Source organism: Salmo trutta, chromosome 13 (assembly GCF_901001165.1).
Source record: "Salmo trutta chromosome 13, fSalTru1.1, whole genome shotgun sequence".
Taxonomy (NCBI): Eukaryota; Metazoa; Chordata; class Actinopteri; order Salmoniformes; family Salmonidae; genus Salmo; species Salmo trutta.
Window position 1 is genome coordinate 41,658,339 of NC_042969.1, and position 11,520 is coordinate 41,669,858.

Genomic DNA, 11,520 nt, shown 5'->3' on the forward strand with positions numbered 1-11,520 from the left:
ATCTATACTAGGTATGGGAACTGTACTCTTTATGGGAACTATACTAGGTATGGGAACAAATGGGAACTATACTAGGTATGGTATCTATACTAGGTATGGGAACTATATGGTATCTATACTAGGTATGGTATCTGTACTAGGTATGGGAACTATATGACTAAAAATGACTAAAATGTAACTATGGTATCTATACTAGGCATGGTATCTATACTAGGTATGGGAACTACATGGGAACTATACTTGGTATGGTAGCTATACTACATATACAGGGGCTAACCGCTTTGTGGTTCAGGCATGTTGTATGGTTTTAGGGTCCATATGGATTAGATTAATACACCAGAACTTTTATATTTTTATGAAATATGGTCTTGATAAAACTTATTTTTCAGATGTTTCAAGATAATTTTTTTCTTTTTTCTTTAATGTTTATCCTTAAGATCAGGTCCAACACTGCCACACTGTAATGTTTATCCTATTTGTAGGCCTAGATGTCAGTGTTACAGTAGATTGATGATGTAGGACTATGTGTATAGTCATCCTATCTATCCTATCTTTATGTATATAACATAGATTGTGGTTTATTTGGGTCTAATATATTGAAGACAAAGTTCTGCAATGAAGTAGAAAAGACAAATTGGATTTATTCAGAGGTATCAAAAACAACTAACAAACATATGCAAAAATAGATGTAAGAAATATATTACTTTAGTTCAATAAATATCACATTGGTAATCAGACAGACAGCAGTCTCTGGTGAGTCTGATCCCCGTCTTAGTGCTTTAGGGGTTCTGACTCTCTCCCAGAGCTGTTAATAGTACAAATTGCTAACAGAGCTAGCATGCTAATGACGCTAACAGAGCTAGCTGCTAATAACAGTACATGATGTTAACAGAGCTAGCAGGCCAATAATGCTAGCAGCTGCTAACAGTACATGATGCTAACAGAGCTAGCATGATGCTAACAGAGATAGCGTTAGCTAACAGCTGCTAGCACTACAGAGGCATGGTGGTGTTTCAGAGGTATCTGATGGTTGGTTGGCGGTTTCCCCCAATATTGTCAGGTTTGTCAGGGTCTCATGGTATTTTATAAAAGGCCCACATTTGCATTTGAATGGGGCTTTCCAGTCCACTTTAAAATAAACCTTCTGGCACTCTCCGAGCCGGCTGATTGGCCAGAGATCAGAGATACATTCATTGTTTGTCAACAATAAAGAGTCTGAGGAGTGATTTATCCAAACCGGCGTCGTTCGGCGAGGCATTAGCGGGATTCCCTCAGGAAGACAGTTTGTCTCTGTGTGAACAAAGCTGTGGGACATTGAAGGTCATTTGTGATTCCTGAGAGTCTAGTTGGTAGCAATAAATATGACAACTGTCTGTAAGTGACCAAGGGAGGGTTTACTTGCCCATTTTGTTAAGACTTGTGTCAGGCCAAAAAAAAAAAGTGATTATCAAAAGCTGCCCACTCTCGTTAAATAACTTTGCATCTTTGACAACGATTCTTTGACTACAATTTCTTCTCTTCATCCCATTAAAATACTTCTAACTTACTTTAAAGAATTGACCCTTTCCCCCCAGTCACCTTCAGCCATTGACTTCTCTGTCTCTTCCTATAAGTTGAGGTGTTCTAGGCAGATCTATGGGTGTCATTCCTTATTCTACAGAGGATGTTGTGATAACCATACTGCCATATTGGTAGCGAGAGAAACTCCTTTCAAGTCGATGGGGCAGACCTGTGGATTTAACCCATAAACTAGGCCACTTGGTTTGTCTCTCCAAAAGATAGCCCTTTTGTCCTGTGATGCCAGGATCACTTCTTTATTACATTTACACCAAGAAGGGCATCAATAAGGGTTCCATCATATCTAGAGCTCAATGTCTATCCAAAGCTCAACGATTAGTCACCTGTAGTTGAGTGACACTGACAGTACATTGTCAATGACCCTGTCACTACTAGTATTGTTACAGTACAGTCTCAACGACTCAACACCAATAGTAACAGTTCAGTTCAAGTCCAGGCTTAGACAGACAACCCTCCATATGATCCTACTCTTCCCCTTAGCATCTTGGTGAGGTGGTGATGGGGCTGTGGAGGAAGGAGAGCTGTCCGTGTCCAGTAGAGCCGTGGACGGGGATAGACACTGGGAAGTTAAAGACCGTACTGCTCTTCCCCAGGGCAGGACTCCCGGATTCCGACGAACAGGATGAAGTAGCCAGGACCTGGGACTCAAACCGTAGCAGTTGGCCCATAAAGCTGAAGTTAGGACTGATGATGCTACGGCGCTGCTTGACGAACTCAAAGGCCTCGTCCAGCTTCACGCGGTTGGTCCTCATCAGGTAGGCCAGACAGATGGTGGCGGAGCGGGAGATGCCGGCTTGGCAGTGGACAAACACACGACCGCCTTTATTACGGATGGAGTCTATATAGGAGAGAGAGAAGGAGAGGGGAGATTAGTACAACTATGTATCTATACAACATATTCAACTTAGTTCTTCTGTAAGTGTGGGACAGTTGTGTAAGTTGTTGCCAGATTCAAAAAGGTTTCTCTTGACTGTGTTAGAACACCATTGGTCCTTTGTAGCTCAGTTGGTAGAGCATGGTGCTTGTAATGACAGGGTAGTGTGTTCGATTCCCGGGACCAAAAGTATGTAAAATGTATACACACACATATGACTGTAAATGTATGTAGTTCTGTCCTTGAGCTGTTCTTGTCTATTAATATTATGTTTCATGTGGACCCCAGGAAGAGTAGCTGTTGCAACAGCTAATGGGGATCCTAATATAATACCAATTGTGTTGGATATATGTGGCTGCTAACTGGCATATATTACCATTGCCTAGCTGTTGCTACAGCAGTTATACTAACAAGTAGCTGTTGCCACAGCAGTTATACTAACAAGTAGCTGTTGCCACAGCAGTTATACTAACAAGTAGCTGTTGCCACAGCAGTTACATTAACAAGTATGTCATGAATCTGTCTACACTGGCCTCCTTGCTCAGTCAGACCAACCATGTCCACATACTTCCCAGCTGGAACAGTTTGCACATTTATTTTTTTATTTAACTATGCAAATCAGTTTACAATGACGGCCTAGGAACAGTGGGTTAACTGCCTTGTTCAGGGGGCAGAACGACAGATTTTTACCTTGTCAGCTCGGGGGATTTGATTTAGCAACCTTTTCGGATACTGGCCCAACGTTCTAACCACTAGGCTAACCTGCCAACCCTATTTATTATGACAACATTTTGTGATGTTTTTGTTCACTTTGGACTTTGGTAAGGGGTTTTTCCGGTTGTTCGGGCACACAAAATGTTGTTCTCAAGGCAAGCAGAAGTTGGTAGCCAAAGTATACACCCCTTTGTTGGTGATTGGTCAACAATATTATTATTATTCAATGAAGTATTTGTCGTCATTCAGAGACGACTCGTTTTCGTGCACATTTTTTTCATTGAGAAATACTGCACCAAAACATCATAGATACGTAGATGTAAAATTGCGCGACTAAGATGTCCTCGGCAAAAACATCCAAATTAATGACAGATTTCTTGAGTTATCTTAGATTAATTCTGACTATTTTTGAGGAAGTGTATACGGGCTACGGTGTCTCTAGATGGACAAACAGTACTATTTCTGCTTTTTCTAGTTTTTCAAGCGAAGGTTTTTTAAGGGAGTATACGAACACACTGACTTCGGCTAGGCGCCAGCCGAACTGAAGCATGAGGAAGCTGTAAGCCACAGCAGGAAGTGACCAACATCCTCTTTGCTCAGTCAGTAGGCCTACTAAACCACAGCAGGAAGTGACCAATCGAAAAGTAGGTTATTTCAGTTGCAAATCACCCTCCATAGTGTTGCTAACTAATGGTGTTGCTAACGAACCCATGTCATTAATCCAGGAAGGGGGAAGTTAGATGGGTCTGGGTGGGGGGTGATCAGGGGAGCTGATCACCCCCCCCCCCCAGGGATCAGGGGAGCTATTCCCCAAGGATAGGGGGGCAGAAAGGGACAAAGGGGGGTTGGCTGCCCCCCTGCTGGGGTTATTAATCTGGGAGAAAGGCCGGCCGTGAGCCTGGTGGAGAAAACTACCTTTTGTCCCGACAGAACAAAGAGATGGAGGGGAGAGGAGGGAGCTGCATTCAACCATCAGCCTCTCTCTGGATGCGTCCCAAATGGCTCCCTATTCCCTATTTACAGTGCACTACTTTAGACCAGGGCCCTATGGAACCCTATTCCCTATATAGTGCACTACTTTAGACCAGGGCCCTATAGAACCCTATTCCCTTTATAGTGCACTACTTTAGACCAGGGCATTGTACTATAAAGGGAATAGGATGCCATTTGGGAATCTCTCTCTGGCTGCCCGCTACTACAAAAGCAGAGTGAGGCCTGGGTCTGTTAGGTTTGCTTGGTGGCTCCTACATGAAAAGGGACCACATCTTTAAAAGTGGGGTCTAGTAGAGGGGTGGTTGGGGCTGTGATGATGTCACCACCATTGTGGTGGAGCAGGGAGTCATGGCTCAGACAGCTGCTCTGGGTTTGGAAGGAACGTTTTCAAATTTAAATCCAAGACATTGAAATAAGGAGAGGAGAGAGAGATGGAGAGAGGGAGGGGGTTGGCTGTTGCGTTGTAGTAGTTTGCTTGGCCACCAAGCCAATGGCTTCTATGACTACAGCTGTGGTTGCCTTGCTTGGGGATTGTGTCCTATGTTTGTATGTTATCTAGAGCTATGAGAGAATTAAAACTGAACTAGTTAGCTAGCTACTTACAACGACAGTGATATCATGACCTGCGCAAAGCATCAATGTTTTCACATCCCAGATCTCAGAACTGTTTTGTAGTGAATTCTTCTTTCATAACCCATTAAAGTCCTCAACTGAAAGGTACCTGATGTGCAGAGTATCAACATCTCTAAATCCCATTTTATTAGGGGGGTGCAATCACACACAGAACCTTATGGCTGAACCCAGAACCTTATGGCTCTGAAATATTCATCTGGGTTCCGCCATAAGGTTCTGGGTTCCGCCATAAGGTTCTGGGTTCAGCCATAAGGTTCTGGGTTCAGCCATAAGGTTCTGGGTTCTGCCATAAGGTTCTGGGTTCAGCCATAATGTTCTGGGTTCTGCCATAAGGTTCTGGGTTCAGCCATAAGGTTCTGGGTTCAGCCATAAGGTTCTGACACTTCTGAATTTGACATGTTCCGTAGCTATTTAAATAAATACATGATAGAGTAACACTATTTTACCAAGATTGATCATCAAACAAATTACTGTCATCACTGAACAACAATGTGATAACATCGTTTACTTTAAGATTTCTTGACAGTGTTGTTTTGTTGTTCGAGTGCCATTATTGATGGCTAGCCTAGCCTAGACCACACTTAGAGGGAGATGGCAAAGACATGTCCTGATTGGTCCGTCTGTATTTGTTCAGGCTTGTGATTGAAGACCTTAGAGCTCAAATAGGTTTATGCTGATAGAACTTTCTAGTTTACCTTTTTTTTTCACCTAAAATGTACTTAAAAAAACAAAATCTAACTTCACAGACATATGAAGAACCATCTAAAGATCAGTTATATGTGAATAGCACATTTTTGACAAATATCTCAGATATAACCTTATAATTCCAAGGTCTCAATATGTTTTCTTACCCAGCTACCTGAAGCTGAATACACTGTTAGTTGCTCTGAATAGGAGTGTCTGCTAAATGACCGTAATGTAAAGACACTCACCGATAAACTCTATAGCCTCATTGAACCAGGAGGAGATATCAGCCTTGTGGTTGTCCTCGACAGGGATACTCTTGTACTGGAAGGACTCTTCAAAGTGGTTGGGGCAGTTAGCTGATACGTTGATGAGAGCAGTGATACCCAGCATGTCTAACATGTCCTTTCTGGAGGCATGGTAGGCACTGCCCAGGTAGAGGAAGGGAAGGATCTCCACTGGACCACCCTGGAGAGGAGGAGAGGAACAAGACAGAAAACAGTCAACCACCAGCCCTAAAGTTATAGAATATAATAAAGTTAGTCTAAGATGTCAAAATCTATAGTTTGATGACACACTGACATTGTTTTGAGAGTAATAACATGTCAAAGTGTTATTGGAGATGACGATAGGAACAGTAATAAATGTCAAAGTCTATAAATACTTACGCCTATAGCCTACCAAATTGAGGTTAGTTTAAAACGGCAGAATCTATTGTTTGACGACACACTGACGTTGGTTTATTTATTATACAGGTAAAAGCACTGTTACACAGTAATAACATACAAAATACATGTTTGAAAGAAAACCAACCTGGTCATAGAGCGGTGTACTGCATGGACTGCAGCCGGGCTCGGCGCTGTCTGGACGGGCGCTGAGGGGCAGACTGAGACCCTGTGGAGCTGACGGCTTGGTACACATCTCTGGATACTCCGAGGAGAACGTGTCAAAACCACCTAAACAATGACAAGATAGGACGTGAGGATACTGTACAACAGGTACTGTACAACAGTCACGTCACCATCTCATAGTTGTAAACAGTAACACAGTCATGGTGTTCAGTTCATAACTAACGTAGACCTACACTACGGCATTTGTTATGCGCCGTTCGTTATTACCGTGAGTCCGTAAACAATATAGAAATAGGCTACTATAATAGGTTTATAATAAATGAAATAAAATGTACCTTTGAGAAAGAAGACACTGGCTCCACACGGGTCTCGGCACAGAGCTGTCAACGCAAGCATTAGAGTCCCGTCCTTCTTCACTTGGCCGAAGTCCAAACTCCGATCATCGAGAAACACAACCGATTGATACTCCCCGGAGAGAAACCGGTTCCGTGTGTCCTCGTTGGGCACGATGTGTCCCACCCCCAGGCCCCCTCTGGCCCTCCGGCGGACTATAGTACTGAAGCGGACGTTGGTGGACCCGAGGATGTGAGAGGAGTTGAAGGAGAAGAATGAGCGGCAGTCCAGGACCAGACAGCCCGGGTCTTCCCCCTCCAGCAGCCCGCAGAGGGACATGGCATCGATGCTGGGGACTTCCATTATCACCATAGTAGGAGGGCGGCGAGCGGAATATGTCAAGTCCAAATACATAGGCTGTGGAACAGGCAAATAAACCCCTGGATGCTCGGTGTCACCTGTTCCTATACAAACTTCTGAGCTTTTCTTATTATTTTAATTCACAAGTAGATTTCTTCTTTAAATAGTTGTATGTTCTTTTGTTCTCCTTAGCTTAGTTGAGATTTTCCCAAAATGAAAGTAATTTGACAAATAGAAAAACGAGTAGGCCTTTCCTTTTCTCGGGTGTATTTTCTGTGGTTGTTTCTTGTCTATAAAAGTATTCCTTTTTATTCCCGAGGTTGTTCTGAGAGTAGTCTGTGTGAAAAGTATTTATATATTATCATTTTGAAACCCTTGACGTCAGACTCCTCCTTTCCTGGCACACTGCCTGCTCTAGTTTGCACCTACGTCATTGTGCTTTTCTCCCCTCCTCTCTCTCTCTCTCTCTCTCTCTCTCTCTCTCTCTCTCTCTCTCTCAAATCAAAGGGTTTTATTGGCATAGGAAACATACGTTTACATTGCCAAAGCTAGTGAACAATTAAATATAAAAATCTGACATTAATAGGTAATTAATTACAAAAGGTAAAAATAATCTCTGTGTGAAAGATACCTGCAAAGCATTATGGGTGCTGGTAGCAGCTGTATGGGGCCAAAGATACTGTGTTAGAGAAAGGATACTAAAGGTATCTCTGATAGAGCATGTCACTATGGGCAGACTAAGATACTGTGTTAGAGAAAGGATACTAAAGGTATCTCTGATAGAGCATGTCACTATGGGCAGACTAAGATAATGTATTAGAGAAAGGATACTAAAGGTATCTCTGATAGAGCATGTCACTATGGGCAGACTAAGATACTGTATTAGAGAAAGGATACTAAAGGTATCTCTGATGGGTTATGTCACTATGGGCAGACTAAGATAATGTATTAGAGAAAGGATACTAAAGGTATCGCTGATGGGGCATGTCACTATGGGCAGACTAAGATAATGTATTAGAGAAAGGATACTAAAGGTATCTCTGATAGAGCATGTCACTATGGGCAGACTAAGATACTGGGCAACCTTTTATTTCTTCCCATAGTTTGTTTTGGTTGGAATGTAGCCTATTTGAAAGCCAAAGGAAATAGACAAAAAAAACTATTATATATCCCGTTATAGAATAGCAAAATAAAGTATTTATATAAAAATATAAAGTATAGATAAATATTATTATTATGCAATTCGCCTATTATTAAGCTATTACCACTAACAAGTATATATCACCTAAAACAGTTGTCTTGTGTAAAATATGATAACTTCAGCACATTAGGAATTTGCCAAATTTTCCATGATCTTATTATTGAACTATATTATTCTATTCTCCCCCTTCAGCTGAGAGCTGACAAATAACAAGATAATAGCTGTCATGGTGGCCATAAAGTTTATACTTGTTTTCATGAACCGTTTATTGGTTAGTGGTACACAGAGTTCAATGCCGCAAGAGCAAAGGTTCACCATAAAAATTAATCACTGTAGAGAAACTTCACGTCCGGTAAATTTCCATGTGCTGAAAACAACACAGAGGACACACACACGCACGCACGCACGCACGCACACACACACACACACACACACACACACACACACACACACACACACAGAGAGAGCTGACAACAACACTTCTAGATGGCTTACAGGAAGACAGAGAGACAACAGCAGACGAGGAGGTCTGATCTGAATAATGAAGTCTTTACATCAAGGTATTTGGGTTAATGATCAAACCCCTACTGTTTTAATCCTGACATTGTAAAGTTAATATCATTAGAGTTTTGGGAAACCCTTGTCAGTTGTTTGTGTGGTTTAGTCATTGGTTGCATCCCCAATGACACCATATTTCCTATGTAGTAGGGCTCAGGTCACAAGTAGTGCACTATGTATTCAGACTGTGACATGGCACTATCTGTCTTTTTCAGAAGATAACAGAGCAGGTTTGTTGTTGACTTTCCACTGGCTGACTGACTGACTGACTGACTGATAGCTGACTGACTGACTGGCTGACTGGCTGACTGACTGACTGACTGGCTGACTGGCTGGCTGGCTGACTGGCTGACTGGCTGGCTGACTGGCTGACTGGCTGACTGGCTGACTGACTGACTAGCTGACTGACTGACTGACTGACTGACTGACTGACTGACTAGATGGGTGTGTGACTGACTGACTGACTGACTAGATGGGTGTGTGACACTGAATGTGTGTTTCTTCAGTTCAAACCACAGAAACAGAGACACACCTATGGGCTGATGTTGTGGAACATTACCCTACATTCCCCAATACAAAGGTTGACAGGAAGTGTTACCACAGTCAGTGACAGGGACACAAATCATTACAGTATCAAAGCACCAAATGATTGGATAAATGGTTCATCTGTGTAGTATTTATCATTAATGTAAATCTATTTTCATTCTATTACACTAACTTCATATTGCTATCACATGACTGGCTATCACAATCACATGACTGGTTATCACAATCACTATCACATGACTGGCTATCACAATCACTATCACATGACTGGCTATCACAATCACTATCACATGGCTGGCTATCACAATCACTATCACATGACTGGCTATCACAATCACATGACTGGTTATCACAATCGCTGTCACATGACTGGCTATCACAATCACTATCACATGACTGGTTATCACAATCACTATCACATGACTGGCTATCATAATCACTATCACATGACTGGCTATCACAATCACTATCACATGACTGGCTATCACTAGCACATGACTGGCTATCACAATCACTATCACATGACTGGCTATCACAATCACATGACTGGTTATCACAATCGCTGTCACATGACTGGCTATCCCAATCACTATCACATGACTGGTTATCACAATCACTATCACATGACTGGCTATCACAATCACTATCACATGACTGGCTATCACAATCACATGACTGGCTATCACAATCACTATAACACAAATTACATTTACATGTACCAGGAATTTGGTCTGGTGAAGTGGCATCATCTTACAATTACTGGTATAGTATGGTATGGTCTGGTCTGGTCTGGTCTGGTGTGGTGCGGTCTGGTCTGGTCTGGTCTGGTCTGGTATAGTATAGTATGGTCTGGTATAGTATGGTCTGGTCTGGTCTGGTGTGGTCTGGTATAGTATAGTCTGGTCTGGTCTGGTCTGGTTTGGTGTGGTCTGGTGTGGTGTGGTCTGGTGTGGTCTGGTGTGGTGTGGTCTGGTCTGGTCTGGTGTGGTATGGTAAGGTATAGTATGGTATAGTATAGTATAGCACGGCATAGTATGGTATAGCATAGTATAGTATAGTATAGTATTGTATAGTGTGGTATGGTCTGGCATGGTATGGTATGGTATGGTCTGGTATGGTATAGTATAGTATAGCATGGCATAGTATAGTATGGTATGGTATGGTATATTATAGTGTAGTATAGTATAGTGTAGTATGGTATGGTATGGTATAGTATAGTATATTATGGTATGATCTGGCATGGTATGGTATAGTATAGTATAGTATTGTATGGTCTGGCATGGTATAGTACAGTATAATATAGCACGGCATAGTATGGTATGGTATAGTATAGTATAGTATTGTATTGTATGGTATGGTATAGTATTGTATAGTATGGTATGGTCTGGCATGGTATGGTATAGTATAGTATTGTCTGGTCTGGTATAGTATAGTATAGTATAGTATAGTATAGCATGGTTTAGTATTGCATGGTATAGTATAGTACAGTATAGTATTGTATAGTATAGCATGGTATGGTACGGTACGGTACGGTATGGTATGGTATTGTATAGAATAGCATAGCATAGCATGGCATGGTATGGTATGGTTTAGTATAGCATAGTATAGTATAACATAGCATAGCATAGCAGAGCCTGGTCTGGTGTGGTCTGGTATAGTATAGTATAGTATATTATAGTATAGTATGGTCTGGACTGGTGTGGTGTGGTCTGGTCTCGTCTGGTCTGGGGTGGTCTGGTCTGGTGTGGTCTGGCATGGTGTGGTATAGTATAGTATGGTATAGCATGGCATAGTATGGTATGGTATAGTATAGTATAGTATAGTATAGTATGGTATGGTATAGTATAGTATATTATTGTATGGTATGGTCTGGCATGGCATGGTATAGTATAGTATAGTATGATCTGGCATGGTATAGTATAGTACAGTATAGTATAGCATGGTATAGTATTGTATGGTATAGTATAGTATAGTATTGTATGGTATGGTACAGTATAGTATAGTATAGTATAGTATAGTATAGTATAGTATAGTATGGTATAGTATAGTATAGTATAGTCTTGTCTGGTGTGGTCTGGTGTGGTCTGGTCTGGTATAGTATGGTCTGGTCTGGTCTCGTCTGGTGTGGTCTGGTCTGGTCTGGTATAGTATGGTCTGGTATAGTATGGTCTGGTCTGGTGTGGTCTGGTATAGTA

General features: G+C 41.8%; 1 protein-coding gene across 1 annotated transcript; it reads right to left on the bottom strand.

Moving 5' to 3' along the window:
- Positions 1-621: 621 nt before the first annotated feature.
- On the bottom strand, positions 622-7,368 carry LOC115205790 (dual specificity protein phosphatase 1). The gene is made up of 4 exons (XM_029772105.1): positions 6,663-7,368; positions 6,290-6,432; positions 5,725-5,944; positions 622-2,416 (listed from the first exon to the last, which is right to left on the bottom strand). Exons 1-4 carry the CDS (start codon positions 7,072-7,074, stop codon positions 2,055-2,057), a joined length of 1,137 nt encoding a protein of 378 aa, XP_029627965.1. The 5' UTR covers positions 7,075-7,368; the 3' UTR covers positions 622-2,054.
- Between the last annotated feature and the right edge of the window lie 4,152 nt (positions 7,369-11,520).

Excerpts from the sequence above, each read along its gene's own strand:
- LOC115205790 (XM_029772105.1), bottom strand. The coding sequence starts at position 7,074 with ATGTATTTGGACTTGACATATTCCGCTCGCCGCCCTCCTACTATGGTG. Across the intron at positions 6,433-6,662 it reads CAGTGTCTTCTTTCTCAAAG|GTGGTTTTGACACGTTCTCC; the intron begins GTACATTTTATT and ends GTCATTGTTTAG. Across the intron at positions 2,417-5,724 it reads TGAGGCTATAGAGTTTATCG|ACTCCATCCGTAATAAAGGC; the intron begins GTGAGTGTCTTT and ends TCTCCTATATAG.